General features: G+C 51.0%; 1 protein-coding gene and 1 pseudogene across 1 annotated transcript in view; both read left to right on the top strand.

The window, feature by feature from the left end:
* The window catches only part of LOC149325756 (branched-chain alpha-ketoacid dehydrogenase kinase-like), a 41,601-nt gene extending 26,400 nt beyond the window's left edge, over nucleotides 1-15,201 (top strand). Inside the window, exon 11 of the mRNA XM_089562667.1 lies at nucleotides 14,688-15,201. Within this exon, the coding sequence (XP_089418793.1) occupies nucleotides 14,688-14,832 (145 nt within the window). The 3' untranslated portion in view covers nucleotides 14,833-15,201. The remainder of the gene's footprint in view (nucleotides 1-14,687) is intronic.
* Nucleotides 6,989-10,849, top strand: LOC149325757 (uncharacterized; annotated as a pseudogene).
* Nucleotides 15,202-18,565: the final 3,364 nt, after the last annotated feature.

The following is an 18,565-nucleotide window of genomic DNA, read 5'->3' as shown; positions in this document are numbered from 1 at the left end:
ACATTATGAAATGATGAGTACGCCTTCACAGGCAGATGTGGGATCTCATTCGATGGTTTTTTCAAACGGCTCCTTTTTTTTTATATACATTCCACGTATTCTGGCTGGGAAGGGCAAATGTATACCCAGAAAGCGGTAGTTTGCATTGGCTCATATGTTGCCCCAATACTCAGTGAAATTTTTCTGAGCTATGTAGTTACTGTATATTGCTGATTATAAGTCAATCCCCCCCAACTCACGACCCCCTTTGGGCAAAAAAAAGTTAGACTCCGAATTTAGGGCGATGCTGCTGCGCCCTGCAGTCCTAGCTCGCCCGAAAAGTTTTTCAGAAGGCCGAGTCACAAAGAGAAATTTATTCATTCACGAGGCATCTCTGACTCGTCGTCGCTTGTGAGGACGCGATCATCATCTTATGAGCCACTGCTGCCGCTGGTCGTCGGAAGCGGTGCCGAGATGCTGCATGTGGAAAACGCTGCAGAGACCATGTCTGTTGGTAGTCCATACCAGGCATTGTTGACCCATTGCACCACTTGGCCCAAAGAAGCTTGCTTCAGCCGCCCTGTTGGTGTCTTTGGGTTTTCTTGCTGGAGCCACTCGTTGTAGAATGCACCGATGCGGTCTTTGAATGGCTTGTTCAGCGCCACATCCAGTGGCTGAAGAATAGGTGTCACTCCGCCCCGAATGATGACCGGGTCGCATCTGCTTCCGCTTTTTTCACACAGTCGGTTGTGTGGCCGCGGAAAGTGTCCAGGATGAGCATGCTGCGGGGCTTCAGCAGTGCCCCCGGACGCCTGTACCACACGAGACGAAGCCATTCGAGGACCATTTCATCTTTAAAAAATCTCTTCTCATTCACCCGCACGATGACTTTTGGTGGGAACTTTTCCTTCATCGGGATCGTTTTCCTCTTGAACAGAAGTAATGGCGGTAACTTGTGCCCATCTGCCATACAGCATAACATGACCGGGAAACGGTTGTGCGTGTTGCCCGTTGTCAGCAGGCGGACCTGGCACTCCCCTTTTGCGGACACGGTCCTATTGCTAGGCATTGCTATTTGCGGAAAGGCACTCCGTTTTTCTTTGTAGGCTTCGGGCAACCGTTGGCATACGGTCGTTCGTCGCCTTAGGCTTAGGCCGTTCCTCTTCATGAAATTCGTCACCCACTCCTTAGACACTTTAAACTCGGTACGCGGGATGCACATCTCCTCCGCAACAGCGCGTGCCTTTGTTTCAATGTCATTGTAGCAAACACTCAGTCTCTTGCTTCCCTGGTCGTCAACCCAATCTTGAACCGCCTCCTCAACGGCAGGGTATTGTCCAGACTTCAGCCCGCAAAAGGAACAGCATGTAGCAGCGCACGCAAAAAGCTTGCTTCTTTGTTTTCTCCAGCCTCTCACGCACTGCTCTGAGACTCCGAACTTCCGCCCCGCTGTGACGTTTTCCGGCTCTGCACAGAGGATGTCTTGCCGCTTGATAGGCGCACTGTACTGTTGCCAAGGTTGCGGCGGCATCTTGCAATGCGTCCGTCGGGCAGTGACACAAACCGCAAACCGCTGTTAGCTGTCACGTAGGTGGTGCGGCATGCAGAAATGGCGAAAGAAACGCAAGAGGCGCCTGTGTGCTGTGCGATGTCAGTGCACATTAAAGATCCCCAGGTCGTTGAAATTATTCTGGAGACCTTCACTACAGCACCTCTTTCTTCTTTCACTCCTACCTTCCTCCCTTCCCTTTCGGCATGGTTCAGGTGTCCACCGAGATATGTGAGACAGATACTGCGCCATTTCCTTTCCCCTAAAACCAATTTACCATTTTATTTTTACATAACAACGTTGTACAACAACATGCGAAAATGCTTCTCAGCTCGTGTGACTGGTCACGTGTGGTCTAGTTTTGGATTGGATTGGATTTGTAGCTGTCCCATTTGTATCAAGCATTGCCAGCCCACCCGGCTCTGGCCGTTATTCCGTGGAACGCCCACGTTTTGTCGATAACAAGTTGCTATCGTATTAAAACAAACCTTTGGTGCATATCTCAATTAAATTCGTTTCTTTAAGCAGATCCACTTTCGCACTGTGTGTGACAACTATTATGAAACTACTAGCGCACGGGGCGTGATATTATCCGCGACTCGGTCGAAATTACTTTTGACCCCACATACAGGCCGACTTTAGGACTCCGCATGTACGTTGACTCCGATCATAAGTCGACCCCCCAACTTTGGAAGGACATCTAAAAAAAAAAAGTCAACTTATGCACAGCAATATACGGTAGTTGCATACGTGCACGACAAAATGTGTTTCAATGAAAATTGCGAGAAATGGCTCCTGAGCCGGAGTTCCCAGGTTCAAATCTGGCCGTGGCGGCCGTGTTTCGATAGAGGAAAAACGCAAAGGGCACCCATGCACTGTGCAATGATGTCAGTGCAGGTTAAAGATCCCCAGGTGGTCGAAATTATTCTGGAGACCTCCACTATGGCACCTCCTCCTTTCTTCAGTCACTTCTTTCTTTATCCCTGCCCTTAGGACAGACATGGTTCCTGTGTCCACCAGATAAATGAGGCAGATACTGTGCCATTTCCTTTCCTCAAAAACCTTTCTTTTAATCACGGAAAAGCACGAGAAACTTGAGAGCGGTTTGGCCGCTAGGAGCAGAAATCTGGCTTACACAAATTGGCCAACTTGGGAGGCTGCTGAGAGTGCCCCTATTGTTTCATGCTTGTTGGACTAACAGCGAGTGCTCTCTGGCTTCCATTTGCACTTAGGCTACGGGAATGAGGCGTTTTTTAAGCATTCCTTTAAAGACAAATGTCCATGATACTGTACGCGCGGTCTGACGAAGATATATGACCAACGGTCTATGGTGTGGTAAAAAAAGAGTTGACGCATTTGGACTATGCCTAGTTTAGCCTTCACTGCATTTAGGGTACCTGTGTTCTTTAGAGCATGCTTGATTGTCTCGAAATTAAATTTTCTTATGTCAGTTACCTTGCGCTTATTGATTAACTTTGACCGCTGTGCAAGTTCTCTTCTGTCCGTGGAGTGTGGAGTTAGTCTTTCATGCTTGCTGTTTCTTTATCAGATCTTTCTTTTCCTGAGAGATCTTGCCAGTATCCCGTTGAACCATCCTACCACCTACTTCTGCTGCGCACTCCGTAATGATAGTTGTAAGATTATTCTTCATAGCTTGATCATCACGGTCCTTCCTCAGTTAAAGCCGAATACAGTGGAACCTCGATTATACGTCCCCCGGTCATGCGACGACCCGCATTTTACGACGAATTTGTGCGGTCCCGGCACAACCCCCATAGAGACAATGCATTAAAAACCTCGGTTATACGACGCAAATTTTAGAAGGACCCCGCTTCGTACGACGGCTGGTACCGTCCGTCAAAAAAGGTCGTCAGCAAACGCAGGCCGGGATGTACCGTATTTTCGCGATTCTAAGCATCCCCCCTATTTTCGGAAAAAAAATTTCTGAAAAAAAAAAAAAAAAACTGCATGCGAATCTAAGCACCCCCGTTTTTGGGCGGACGAGAGCGTTGCCGAGGCCGCCAAGTGCACTTGCTCTCTTTTTCGTCGAGCCTGTGCAGTCGGAGTCCCAAGGAGGCGCGGCCTGCGTGTTGTTGTTGTGACAGAGAGAAGGATGAAAAGGAAAGCGCAGGGGCCCGCCTACTGGCGTGAGCCAAGCCACCACCGCTGCTGAGGAGAGTTAAAAGATCAGAGGAAAGATAAAGAGAAAAGATAAGACACGCATAGCCGACGCTGATGAAAAAACAGATAAGCGGGCGAGGCCGCGCTCGCCCAAGCGAGGACAGCGGCGTCGGCGTCCACGGCGCTTTTTGTAATGGAAGTAATGGATGCTTGTGCCCCACGATAAAACTTCCGAAGTGGACAACGATGCAGAGGTTTGCGCTCCCATTCCTAGTTACGCGGACGTGTTGCAGAGCGTCGACAACATCCGGCGCTTTGCTTGCGCGCGCGACGATGTTGGTGACCTACTGCCGGACGTGGCAGCCCTCGAAAGAAAGTTGATGCGCCGAGGTTGGGCAAAGGTGCAAAAAAAAAAAAAAAATTACCGATTTTTTTTAAACGGTAATAAAGATTTTTTTTTGCAAATCTGTTTCAAACAAATGCTGGGTTTTGTCTTTTTTAATCTGATTGGCGTACTTGCCGCGGGCTTGAAGCCGTTCAACAGTTTTCGGCGCAAGGCCGAGCGCCACTGGCCGCATTCTTTGGTTTTCGATTATACGACACCCGGATTATACGACGGTTTAGCGCGGTCCCCTGAACGTCGTATAATCGAGGTTCCACTGTATCTGTTCTGAAGCGAGCTCTGAACTAATCTAGTTTCCCTCTAACCACTAATTCGTTAATGGGCTTCAGCCTCACTAGTTCCTTTTGCTCCCTCTTCAAGTCTAGGCTAATTCGAGACCTTACCATTCTGTGGTCACTACAACACACCTTTCCGAAGACCTCCACATCCTCTACGATGGAAGAGTGAGCGCACAGTATGAAGTCGATTTCATTTCTATCTCGCGATCGGGGCTCTTCCACATCCACTTCCTGTTCTCTCGTTTATGGAAGAAGGTATTCATGATCTGTACTTTATTTCTCTCTGCGGAGTCAACTGATACCTCCCCACTGCTATCTCTAGGGCCTGTGCATGGTCTCCATCCTGCTGCTTGCCTACCTTAGCATTCGGGGCGCCCATCAGTAACAATGAATTGTGTTAAAATTAGATGCATAGCTATGCTGTCAAGTGCAAGCACCATTAAAGCGTCTGTCCTTTGAGTGTATTTTAGCGCTAGTAATATGTCGCAGTCTGTGAGTACAAGCACCAGCCCATACAAATCACCTCCATGTCATTCAGCCTCACATATTCAGCCTCACATTTTCACGTCTCATTCGAACCACTTGTTGGGTGGAATAGGCTCGATGCCAGTGTGTGCACAGGGTGATGATGATGATGCTAACAAGGGCATCTAAGGCCAAAGAGTGCCAGACTCAAGGTTTTTGGTCGGCACAGGCTAAAACATGGCACATGTTAAAATCAACACCAGGTGTATAGGGCCTACGAGTTGTTAGCATGTTCATGATTATGGTGTGTCAGGAGGATGCGTTGTGGGGTTTAAAAGGGGGGAGATAAACACGTATTCCCCGTTTAAGCGCGGCTGACTCAGTTCAAAACCGCGCGGACCCCACCCCGTGGTCGCGTACGCTACTGAGCGCACGCCGACCACGGCGGGCCGTGCTCTGCGGGAACAAAGGAACGACACACTGGCTGACACAAACAAGGCATTTATTGCTATAGCAACAATAACGCCAGCTAGCAACAAAATACACTGAGGAATCTAGGATGTCCGACTCACCAGCACGGCTACGAGCGAACGTCCGCCCACGGTAGGGCAAAGGGATAAACTTCGAGGTCGAGCGGGACGGGCTTGGCGGGAAGCCGCGAGCGAAACGTCCGCTTGCTTCCCGGTGCCGAGGGAGAAGCGACCCCGTAGCTCCCCGCGAGCGCGCAGCAAAACGCCATCCGTGGCGCTGGTGTCGCTGCGACGCGAGCGCCCTCCCCTGTTAGTGGAAAGTCACCGAACCGAGAGGAGTGCTTTGCGGAGGAGCTAACCACAGGGAACTAGCGCGTTGAGGGAAAGCGAACGCAGGGGACGAAAGCGTCCCCACATCCCCCCAACCTTAAATAGACCCACGCGCCTGCAAGTTACATGCTATGGAGGAGTCTCCTGGTCTTCATGCACTTGAGGCAGGTCGTGCAGCGGAGGTCACGCCGACAGGGTGCACGCAGTCTTCCGCGGTATTCCGAAGGCGGCGTGAAGGTCTCCGCTGGGACGACTCGCATGGCCCGCGGACTACGTGCCCGCAGGCCCGCGAAGGGGAGGGCCGGTTGACCACTGCAGTCCAAGATTCTGCAGTAGTCGCCAGGGCAACAGCAGCCAGAGGTGGCTGCTGTCTGGTCTCGCCACAGCTGCCCCGGATGGATGCGGCGAACAGGATACAGGCCGCTCCGTCGCAGCAGGCGGCAGCGAGACGATGTGCACAGGACAGCAAGCCGCAGTGGCTCCGCTGGATCTGAAAGATTGCCAAAACACACTCCGCATGCCTTTAACGTAGGTCACGGGAGGGGAAACGGCATACACAAAGGCCTGGTGGCTCAATGCTCAACTCACTAGCAAAACGTGTCGGGCGGCTGTACAACGCAAAGTTCGAGTGAACAAAGCCCTTTCTTGAGTTGAACGAGAATGCTCGATTCATGCGAGGTTAAAAAAACAGGCGGCCAGCAAAGTGCGCCCCCTCTCAACACCACGGTCCGGTGGTCGTGTCACTTTTGACATGGCGCAGGCAGCTATGAATAGCCTTAGGCCTCACTACCATAGTGGCGGTCGATGACCCCCAACAAAAGAAAGACCCGAAACGGGTTTCGTGCGCGCAGCCGCGAGGAGACATCAGCGTTGTGGGGTGGTCCTCCCCGCTCACTGCACGAAGCAGCTGCTGAGTGATCGGCGCCCACCGTATCGGACGGTGTCGGAACGCCCGGTGCCGAGCTGCAATACCAGCGAGCTCGTAACTGCACCCGTGGCCCCAGGCCACCCGGCTCCCAGAGCCGCGACTCCCAGAGTCGAAAAAGAGACAGCGAGAAAATATATACAGAAAACTCGGACCACCCACGCGGCTTCCGTACTCACTCGCTTCGGGCTCGGCAACTCCGCGGGCGCTAGGCCTCGCGCTCCCTCGATGCGGACCAAGTGGTTCTTGAAGAAACTCCAGGAAGAAAACTTCACAAAAAAAAAACATGCTGAGCATGTCGAAAAGTTCAAACATGCTGCAGCGCAATACACCTCGCACTCAAGAAAGCATGCCGCAGGTCCTAGCGATCAAAATTCACTCTAGGCCTAGCACTTGTCAAGTCCGGACAAAGAGCGTTCCTTGAACCGAACAGACTGTCGTCCAATGTTCCAAGAGCAGGCCCCACGTTGGGCTGCCAGATGTGGGGTTTAAAAGGGGGGAGATAAACACGTATTCCCCGTTTAAGCGCGGCTGACTCAGTTCAAAACCGCGCGGACCCCACCCCGTGGTCGCGTACGCTACTGAGCGCACGCCGACCACGGCGGGCCGTGCTCTGCGGGAACAAAGGAACGACACACTGGCTGACACAAACAAGGCATTTATTGCTATAGCAACAATAACGCCAGCTAGCAACAAAATACACTGAGGAATCTAGGATGTCCGACTCACCAGCACGGCTACGAGCGAACGTCCGCCCACGGTAGGGCAAAGGGATAAACTTCGAGGTCGAGCGGGACGGGCTTGGCGGGAGTAAGTTCCGGCCAAGAGGCGCCCGTCGACGAAGAGCGAAGCCGCGAGCGAAACGTCCGCTTGCTTCCCGGTGCCGAGGGAGAAGCGACCCCGTAGCTCCCCGCGAGCGCGCAGCAAAACGCCATCCGTGGCGCTGGTGTCGCTGCGACGCGAGCGCCCTCCCCTGTTAGTGGAAAGTCACCGAACCGAGAGGAGTGCTTTGCGGAGGAGCTAACCACAGGGAACTAGCGCGTTGAGGGAAAGCGAACGCAGGGGACGAAAGCGTCCCCACAGTGTAAGTGACATGGAATGGCCCAAAGTAGTGTATAGCACATAAAAGTTGTGGTAAGAGTTGTTATAGTACATAAAAGACAAAGCCAGGTAGCCTAAACCTGTGTGCGCACAGGGTGACACTCAACTGCAATGTTTCAGCAAAGGCTAGAAATGCTTTTGGTGTTTCTGAATTGCTTCTTTTACCCTTTAAGGGGGGAAGCGGGGATCAAGTCGCGGAAATCGCGGAAAAAAATCGATTTTTGAAAAGTACGCTTTTCGGAATCTACAGCATCATTTCTACCTGGTACTTAAATATTTAATCGAAAAACGAACTCTAAGCACTCTAAATAAATATTTTTGTCGATGCCGGCATCAAGATAGCCGCCCGAAATTGCGAAAAAGCCGCGAAGTTCACGGCGTGACTGCTCAAATTTCCCGCCACGGAGCGCCGCCATTTTGGTATCGCTGGAAAGCACGACTCCTCGGCTCTTCGTCGCAGCCCTTCCCTTCCTCCCCTGCCAGCTAGCAAGCGCACAAAAAAAGAAAAACCGAGGGACGGCAGCTTGAGGCAGCGAATGAATGCCGCGCCCCGATTGGCTCTGCGCCGCGGCGCGTTGCAAGGCGCCTCCTCATTGGCCGGCACCGTGGCGTAATGGCCGCCGGCGCAAGGAGCGTCTGCTTTTGTCCGCTGCAAGAAAGCCATTCCTTCTCTGGTGTTTCGAGGACTTCGACCACGCGCAATGGATCCACGCACATTCGAAAAGAAGTTCCGGACGAAGCATGCCTATGGCAAGCAAAAACGCAAGCCCGTCACAGCAAGGAAGAAGCGGTGATTGTCAGCAGGTGGTTCGGCTGAGCCGAGCGTCCGTTCAGAATCGGCGGAGCACACGCCCGACGTGCTGGGCGATGTTTCGCCCAATGTGCTGTGGGATCTTGCGCCGAGTCGGGCACCAGCCAGTGATAGTGATCTTTTGCCGTCGAAGCACGGGTGCAGCGTTACTTCATCGGTGACGATCGACATGCCAATGAGTGCCGCCGTACACGTGCGTCCCATCGCAAGTTCGTTCAGCACAGATCACGGAGTGGGCTTGCAACGGTCATCGCCTCCTGACTGCAGAGCAGCGAAGGTGTGCTTCTACGATGAGTCGCTCAACGCCGAGATTTGTCCGCAGACGACACCCGCCAGAGAACGCGGTCCCATGCCATCGACGAGTTCCGGCACTACCATGGAGCTGCAACGCAGGCGCACACTCGCTGCCGCGGACGCGCCGGCGGCCGTCCTTGCCGATCATTGCAGTGTTGACTGTTCGCCCAGTGAACGTTGCACTATTCAAGCTCACCTTAGAACACAATTTGTGTCTGCGGAAACTGCAGAAGTGCAAGCGTCACGTGTTCGCGAATCGCTTCACGCGGTTTCAGCAACGGAGCGCAAGTTCGCGCTGACTGGCTCACAGGAAAGTGCCATTTCCGCTCCTCCAGAAGAAGAGTTTATGCTAGTTCAAGTTGCAGCTTTGAACTCGCTAATTGGTTCTATGCTTTGCCCTACTTGTCAGCAGCCCGGCCTAACAGTGCACCGCGAAACTGAACTGGGGCTAGCTGTGAAGATGGTACTTTCATGCATTTCTTGTGGTACCCGCCAGTCTGAGTGGTCCTCACAAAGGAAGAGCGGTTCTAGAGCCTTTGAGGTCAACATCAGAGCAATGCAAGCAATAAAGGGCATTGGGAAAGGGGCAACTGCTCTTAATGACTTTTGGGCCACCATGAATGTTTCGCATCATGGGTTACACCACAAAACATATGAAGAGCACCTGAAAAAAACTTTCAAGCCTGCCGCAGCAGCAGCTGCACACAGCATCTTCACAGATGCTGTAGAGGCAGTGAAGAAGGTTTATATGGAGATGGAAACTACTTTTTCAAAGAATGTCACAGTAGTTTATGATGGAACGTGGCTGACACACAGCCACAGCTCCCATACTGGCGTAGGCTGTATAATCGAGTTCCATACAGGGCTTGTGTTGGACTGCATAGTTCTTTCCAACTTCTGCCTTGGGTGCAGCCGACAGCCAGCAGAAAGTGACCCCGAATATGCTGAATGGAAGCAGCAACACCAGTGCCAGAAAAACACCGACGTGAATCCTGGCAGAATGGAGGTCGAGGCTGCGCTGCAGCTGTTCAGGCGCTCCTTGAGGGTAAATGATTTGCGCTACACAAACATAGTTTGTGATGGCGACAGCCGCATGTTCCGCACTCTGTGCGATGAAGAAGTTTATGGTTTTGTGCAGCTGTCAAAAGAAGACTGCATAAACCATGTGCAGAAACGAATGGGGGCTGCTCTTCGTGCTTTGGTATCCAAGGCTAAGAAGGGAGAGCCGCTAGGTGGAAAGGGGGGCCTGACACAGCAGCTCATCAAGAAACTTACGAACTACTATGGCCTTGCTCTGCGGAAACACTCAGAAGTCGACGAAATGCAAACGGCAGTAATGGCGACATACTACCACATCGCGTCGACAGATGGTGAGCCCCATCATGAGCTGTGTCCCCCTGGCCCCCTTAGCTGGTGCAACCACCGATCAGCTGAGGCAGAAGGGCAGCTAGAGTCGCAGCACTTCTGCCTGTGTACCAGCGCCTCTGGGGCCCTCAGTTGCTGGCCCGGTGCAGAGGAGGCAAAACTCACAACGCAGCTGGGAGTCTCCATTCAGTGATTTGGTCACTAATGTCTCAAGACCAGCATGCCTCCCTGTTTGCCGTGGAAACAGCAGTGCACGAAGCGGTTTCGAGATACAACTCGGGCAGTCTGAAAGCTTATTCAGATCTGTGCTCAACATTGGGTCTTAGCCCTGGTGCCCTCTCTCTTCAGCGGGCTGCTGAGAAAGACTCTCAGCGAATGAAGAAGGCACACAAAGCCCATCTCCTGAAAGGGCTAAGAAGACACCTGCTGCTAAGGACACCACATATTACAGTGCAGGAGCATTCTAGGCAGTGTGTGCAAATAAAGAACTTGGAGGCTTGTTTTCTCAAAAGTTTGTTTTGAGCTTATCGCCTAGCTTAAAGCATAGCACGGCAGTAGGAGCACCGATTTTAATCCCGTTTGTTTTGTTGTAATCGCTGAAATGTGCCTTATGTCAAGACAGTCTCAGATTTAGCGTTTAGCCTCACAATTTTTTATTACACAATTATTGGAGCATGATACATTCTAAACATAAAGAGAAGGTGCATACTATGTCGTTTGGAAAAAGAGCAGAGGAATTTAAAAAAAAAATTAAAAGAATCTTGACCTAGACCTAAATTCTTAGTACAGTTGAATCCCGTCACAACGAAATCGGCGGGGCGTACGAAAAATTTCGTTGTCGTGGAATTTCGTTGTCGAGAAAAACGACAGACGAGTTGAGCGAAAAAAAAAATTTATTTCCAGAAGTCCGTAAGCTTTGTCTGCTTGCGTTTTGCTGCCAGCAGCGGTGTCACGCGGCTCTCGCACTCTGTTATGACAGCCATCGCAGCGTCGTCGTCGTGTGAGCCCAGAATGTTCCTAATAACATCGAAGGCATCCATCACCTGCGACGAGGTTGCCAAGGCAGATGAATCCTGGGCGGAGTCGTCTTCAGCTTCGGACGGCGGCTCTTCTGGCTCGCGAACACTTTTAATGATGTCCTCATCACTGAGCTCCTCAAAAACAAGCACATCCGCATCAGCGTTGAGGAAATCGTCCAGCTCGATATCGCCAGGGATGTTTCCTGCATCCTGGAGGGATTTCCAGGCCGTACTGATCCCCGGAGTCGGCGATGATGGAGCGTCATCCTCCGCGGCTGCAGCTGTGCTGGTCGCCTCCTGGTCAACAAACCCGGCGTGCTGGAAGCAGTTGTTGATCAAGGTGGAAGGCGTCACGTTCCACGCAGCAGCTATAATCTGAAGAGCCATGAAGAGGTCCACCTTCGTCTCCCTGCCCGTCTCGATATTCAAAAGAATACGCTGAATCAACCTTTCCCGATAAGCACACTTCACGCTTCTGATAATGCCTTGATCCAGCGGCTCAATTATGGAAGTGCAGTTCAGCGGGAAGAATCTCACCTCAACGCTTGACAGCTTGACGTCGTCGTTGCGGTGGGCAGAACAGTTGTCCAAGAGCAAACAAACCTTTCTGTTATGCCTGCTCATGTCGCGGTCAAGTGCCGTAAGCCAGTCCGCAAATATGGCACGGGTCATCCACGATCGCCCGTTAGCGACGTACTTGACGGGAAGGCTTCTGTTTCCCTTGAAGCAGTGCGGTTTAGCACTTTTCCCAATAACTAACGGGGGACGCCTGTCCGACCCATCCATATTCGTGCACAGCAGCACTGTCACTCTTTTCTTGCTGTGCTTGCCACCCTGGCAACGCTGCCCTTTAAAATCTAGCGGCCTCGCTGGCAGCATCTCATAAAAGAGGCCAGTCTCGTCCGCGTTATAAATATCGGACGGCACGTAGCCGCTCATGATATCAGCCATGTTGTCCACCACCCATTCTGAGGCGCCGCCAGTGTCCGCAGAACTTGCTTCCCCGCACAAAACTTTTCTGACGACGTTGTGCCTCGCTTTGAAGCGATTGAGCCAACCTGTGCTGGCCTTAAAGTCATCCAGGCCGAGCAAACAGGCATAATTGAGGGTCTTCTGCTGAACAATGCTGCCGCTAAGCGGGATGTTCTTGGCTCGCGTTTCGACAAACCAGGTGTAGACAGCCTTATCGAGCTCTTCGTATGTTGGCTGCGTCACCTTCTTGTGTTGAGCTGAAGTGCCCGATGCAAGTGCCTTGCCGATGTTTTCTTTGCTCTTCAGTATCGTTGATAACGAACTCGGCGCGATGCCAAAATCTGCGGCAATAATCGACTTCTTCTTCCCGCTTTCTACTTCGGCGATAATACGCGCTTTTTCTTCTAGCGAAAGAAACTTCCGCTTCTTCGCTGGCGGCGACATCCTAGGAATTCGGCAGAGCAGAGACGCGACGTGACCACGCTAAACGGTGCACACACAAAGAAAGAAATGGTGATGCGGAGTGGGCTTCTTCCTGCACTGACTTCCGGTGAATTCCAGCCCGCTTCGCGTTTTCCTTTTTTTTTTCTCCGACAGGGCACGAAGCTCTGCCCACCAGTCCGCAGACTGCCTGAAACGCGCTCGGTGCCTAGCAGACGGCGCGGCCTAAGACGCTAGCAGATGGCATGCGCTGGCGCATTTTACGCGCGCTTTCGAGGAGCCCCTCTTCGCTTGGAGGCCGCAAACACTTACCAGCCAACACCACTCGCACGTGATCATGACGTGCTTTCCTGCTTGACAGGAAACCGCGAGCACCATGAAAACGAGCTACATCAATCGAAGAAGGCTAGCAAAGAGCCAATGAGCGGGGCGTGACGTCACTTCAAAAATCACGTGGGCATCTGGAGGAAAAAAAAAACAAGCAAACGAGCGGTGTGCGCGAGGAGGATGTGCGATTGAGTGCGCGCACCCCCCCCCCCCCCCAGCGGTCTGCGATGCAAAAAAATTAACTGCGGGAATGGGAAAGTCGCTCTCCAGCACTCAACTTCTGAAGAAAGACAAGACGGAGGGGCCACTCACCCGCGAAAATTTGCAAAAAAAATTCGTAGAAGCGAACACGTGCTCGCAAAGTACTTCGTTTTTGAGGAAATTTTAATACATTAAGACCTATAGTGGTTTCACGGGGAATGCAGATTACTTCGTTGTGGCGAAAATTTTGTTGAAGCGGCGTTCGTTGTACCGGGATTCAACTGTAACTATTAAAAATATTTACAGACTCCTAACCCACTTTGCTGTCACGCTAGGCTTTCCACGAGCAAGCAACACGTGATCAACATATAAGCAATGATAAAATAAAAACTACTTAAGATATCATTATGAAACTTTGTAGCTGTCTGTTTGATGCTATTTCAAGCCAGCCTGCCAAATGTCACCACTCTATGTCAAAAAATAAAAAAGTTTGCTCTGATCCCCTCATCCCCCCTTAACCAGCTTAACCCGTTATAAGATGCAAGCTGTACGCATGTCTTGCATGCATACAAATGGTGCATTTTCACTAAAGATGGATCTAGAAACTGAAAAGATATCATTTTCTATTGCTTTGGTCATTGGTTTTGCAAAACTGAAAGGGAGGACAAATTTGTACCAATGAGTTCTTAAAAGGACCTGAAATGTGGTACGTATCTGTATCGCATTCATTTCTTTGTGTAAGAAAACTTGCATTAGAGTTAAAAATTCCTCCAATAAGTATTAGAATGCAGTTGACTGAATGAAATCTGATAAACTCAATTTTCAAAATTTATTTTTCATACAAAACTGTGTTGCACTGAACTCTACAGTTGCTGTCAAAAATAAATGGAAGGCGACTTTGTCAAAAAAAATTTAATTTCTTTAAATCTAGAGAATAATGGTCCATGCTTGTTGGTGCACAGTGCAATTAGCACAATCACAATTAGTCTGCACTTATGTATTTAAGGATGCAAGAATTGAGCGGGCAATGATTAAATTTTTTCGTTAATATTGCCTTCCATTTACTTTTGATGGCACCTATACATCTGCTCTTGTAGAAGCATATAGAACGGTTTTCATTTTTTGAAACCTAGCGCAAAAAAAATGAGGACGCAGAAGAAGGCAGGGACACGACACGAGCGCTTTCTCACTTGTTCACACAGAAAGGCCTAGCGCAACGGTTTGTTTGACAATTCTGTTGTATTTAGCAGGAAAAAAAATACTATGTCGGTGCACCGCTGCCCATTTGTTGACACTTGAAGCAAGTTGGGCCACATGTGTCCCACTGTCCTAAAGAGTTGCTAACAGCATTGGAAATAAAGTAAAAAAAAATAAACAGGTTGCACTCACTGCGTGCGTCCAATTTTACCTGATTTTCACAACCCATAGAACAGAAGCAGCAGCTCAGATAGGGGTGTTTTCTGAAGTTAAAATATCAGAATATTGGCTTGTCATTTTTTTTTTACCAATGAAAAATGCACTGTACTTTGACAAGTACGCTGGGCAGTAATGGGTTAACCGGGCTGGGGTAGCCAGTTGTCCGATAAAATTCGCATTGCTTACTGTTCCTGAGAGGTGGTGCATCTTCTTCTTCCAGATTTGGCTTTGGGCTGCCCACGTCTCGTGCATATGCGGAGTACCTGGGCGGCACGCTGACGCTGGAGACCCTGCAGGGCATCGGCACCGATGTGTACCTCCGCCTGCGCCACATTGACGGCAAATGCGAGAGTTTCCGCATCTGATGGCCGCAGTTGCCCTTTTTATGTTTGCAAGACTGCTGCTGTGGAGTCTGGACAAGTGCTGCGGACTGCTAGTCGAGGAATGCCTTGCACAGTCTTCCTTTGAGATACTCCCTAGAATATTATAGTCTAACTCTCTGATGTGACGTTTCTAATGGGCAGGTGCACACAAGTGGCTTTTAGTATGGCGGCCATTTTGGCACTGCAAATTACGCTTCGTAAGAGAAAGCCAGTATAGTTTTGACGAATGTGATATGTGAGCAGTTTTATTCAAGCTCATAATGTGCGCTCAGCACTGGTGGAAGTATGTTGGGCGGAAAGGCACAGGTGTACCAGCACTTGTAAATAAATTCTCTTTTGTGTTCCCTGGTTTCTCTGTTCTTTGCTTGTCCACCATGGACCTGCAAGTGTAAATATGGGCTAATGGCTTTCCAGCTGGAGGTGGTCATTCACTTTCCTTCAAGGCTGAGCCAGGTCAGTTGCACTGGCTGTCGGCGGAGCCTAGCTGGGCCCTCACGTGTTCGCCCCAAGAATGGACAACCCTGCACATCCTCTGATTGATCTCTCATGTGGTGGTGGTGGTAGTGGTTTATTTAAAAAAATAATAAAAAAAAAGTGAAGCAAAAGAGTGTTGCCGGCCGCGGCAATTGCTATCTAATATCTTAAGCACCCGAGCTGCAGCCGGCGGAAATGAAAGGGAAAGGGAGAGGATAGTGAGGAGAAGTATAGAGGGGAGCAACAGCAAGAAAGGACAGGGGAGAGCTTTGTACACTATTTACAAAATACAAAAGTAATCAAGTTCGCGCCACTCGCGTGCTAATGTCCAAGCATTGTCCGAAAATAAGTGCGCGCGAGCGGCTCTCATGTTGGCTGTGGTGCTTTTGTGAACTATTGTTCCGTGACTGCGGAAAGATGCAGACACCATCCTTCTTTGCACTCTGCAGATGGCATTTAGCAAAATGCGTAGCGGCCACTTTCGAGTGAGAGTGCCCTCCTGTTGCACCTTTCCACCTTACCTTGTACTGCAGAGGCAAATGCTGCCATGGTTTGTTTGCCGGTGGTATGCTTTTAGTTTGCTTCCACAATGCATGCGTAATATGGCTTGTTATCCGTGATGTGTGTCTGTGCTGGCAGCCATTGTGTCACGACTTCGCGCACTTTAGCATGCGTTCCCAGACACCCTTAGAGAGTGTGGGGTTAGCGGTCTCTGACACAACTCAGCATGGCAAGCACAGCAGAGACCAACTACCAAGTGACAAGGGTTTGGTCGTTTGGTGCCCAGCTTTTGCTGGTCCCAACCCAGAGAATGGGTTTATACAGGTTTATACAAAGTTTATACAGCAAAGAGACAATACAGAGGATTTCACAATCACTCGTATGAGCACATACAAGTTATTAACAAAATAATGCAACTCGTGCAAAGTTATACTACAGAAAAACTAAAATAGAAATGAATTATTGCACGTGAGGTGCACAAACGCTAGAGAGAGGCAAACAAAAAAAACACAATTTGTTCACCGGGCACAGCGACAGTCCGACGACCAGAGGTTCATGACGGTACCATCCCACAGACTGCCGCGCGCTGCCTCGCTGGTACATGGCTGGTCGAGTGGTGGGGTCCCCACCATAGCGAGCGAGCGCGCTTCCGTGAAGCTTAAACGACGGCTCAGGCTGACCGACAGCGGTCAGTGCCCTTCATATATAGTCACGCTTCACATCTATTTGTTCTTTGCGCCAAGGCAGGCGCGCAGACACACAAAGTATCGGCTGTGCAATCTCCTTGCGCTGGGCGCGCAGCCCCTTTGGTCAGGCACTCAGACTGGCTTCGAGGAGCTTGAAGATCTTTCTGGTGCGGCGCCGCCGCGCGAGTGAAGAGGGAGGGGGTGTCACTTAGCGCTGTCAATGATACGGCCTCTCCGTCAACATTGAGTGGAAACAACTCCGATATGCCCGAAGATTTGACGTCATGGGCTGACGCAACTTCGTGGCGTCGCGCCGGCGAGCTATGGTTTGAAGGGCCACAACAAACACAAGGCTAGTCGCTCTCCGAGGTTTCCTTCTCTCCTATTTCTAACGACGCACAACTGGCGAGACCGCGTCCGTGCGGCGCTGTTTTTGTTTGGTTTTTCAAAAATGCGGTGAATTTTGTGACACATGGTACACTGCGACACTAAAGGGGCCCTGTAACAGGCCATTCACATTGGTTTGTTCCCCCTGACTTCCTTTGGAGAAATGTCCCACATGATCTGCTTAGTTAACACAGCTTTGCAGACTGCAACCTGCCTGGTCTGGCGACTCTTATGCGCTACTTGGTTTGTCCTCCCCCCACCCCATCTTCCTTGCGCAAGGAAGTGAAGAAATCCTGCACGCGACCTGGTGGGTTAGCAAAGCTCGGCATGCAACCCGCCTGGTCTGGCGACTCTTATGCGTTACTTGGTTTGTCCTCCCCACACCCCATATTCCTTGCGCAAGGAAGTGAAGAAATGCTGCACGTGACCAGGTGGGTTAGCAAAGCTCGGCATGCAACCCGCCTGGTCTGGCGACTCTTATGCGTTACATTGGTTTGTCCTCCCCCCACCCTATCTTCCTTGCGCAAGGAACTGAAGAAATCCTGCACGCGACCTGGTGGGTTAGCAAAGCTCGGCATGCAACCCGCCTGGTCTGGCGACTCTTATGCGTTACTTGGTTTGTCCTCCCTCAACCCCATCTTCCTTGCGCAAGGAAGTGAAGAAATGCTGCACGTGACCAGGTGGGTTAGCAAAGCTCGGCATGCAACCCGCCTGGTCTGGCGATGCGTTACTTGGTTTGTCCTCCCCACACCCCATATTCCTTGCGCAAGGAAGTGAAGAAATGCTGCACGTGACCAGGTGGGTTAGCAAAGCTCGGCATGCAACCCGCCTGGTCTGGCGACTCTTATGCGTTACTTGGTTTGTCCTCCCCCACCCCATCTTCCTTGCGCAAGGAAGTGAAGAAATCCTGCACGCGACCTGGTGGGTTAGCAAAGCTCGGCATGCAACCCGCCTGGTCTGGCGACTCTTATGCGTCACTTGGTTTGTCCTCCCTCAACCCCATCTTCCTTGCGCAAGGAAGTGAAGAAATGCTGCACGTGACCAGGTGGGTTAAAGCTCGTCATGCAACCCGCCTGGTCTGGCGACTCTTATGCGTTACTTGGTTTGTCCTCCCCTAACTCCATCTTCCTTGCGCAAGGAAGTGAAGAAATGCTGCACGCGACCTGGTGGGTTAGCAAAGCTCGGCATGCAACCCGCCTGGTCTGGCGACTCTTATGCGTTACTTGGTTTGTCCTCCCTCAACTCCATCATCCTTGCGCAAGGAAGTGAAGAAATCCTGCACGCGACCTGGTGGGTTAGCAAAGCTCGGCATGCAACCCGCCTGGTCTGGCGACTCTTATGCGTTACTTGGTTTGTCCTCCCTCAACTCCATCTTCCTTGCGCAAGGAAGTGAAGAAATGCTGCACGTGACCAGGTGGGTTAGCAAAGCTCGGCATGCAACCCGCCTGGTCTGGCGACTCTTATGCGTTACTTGGTTTGTCCTCCCCTAACTCCATCTTCCTTGCGCAAGGAAGTGAAGAAATGCTGCACGCGACCTGGTTGGTTAGCAAAGCTCGGCATGCAGCCCGCCTGGTCTGGCGACTCTTATGCGTTACTTGGTTTGTCCTCCCCTAACCCCATCTTCCTTGCGCAAGGAAGTGAAGAAATGCTGCCCGCGACCTGGTGGG

Source organism: Amblyomma mixtum, chromosome 10, assembly GCF_055824585.1.
Source record: "Amblyomma mixtum isolate Tamu chromosome 10, ASM5582458v1, whole genome shotgun sequence".
Classification (NCBI taxonomy): Eukaryota; Metazoa; Arthropoda; class Arachnida; order Ixodida; family Ixodidae; genus Amblyomma; species Amblyomma mixtum.
This window is presented reverse-complemented; position numbering and strand designations above follow the sequence as displayed.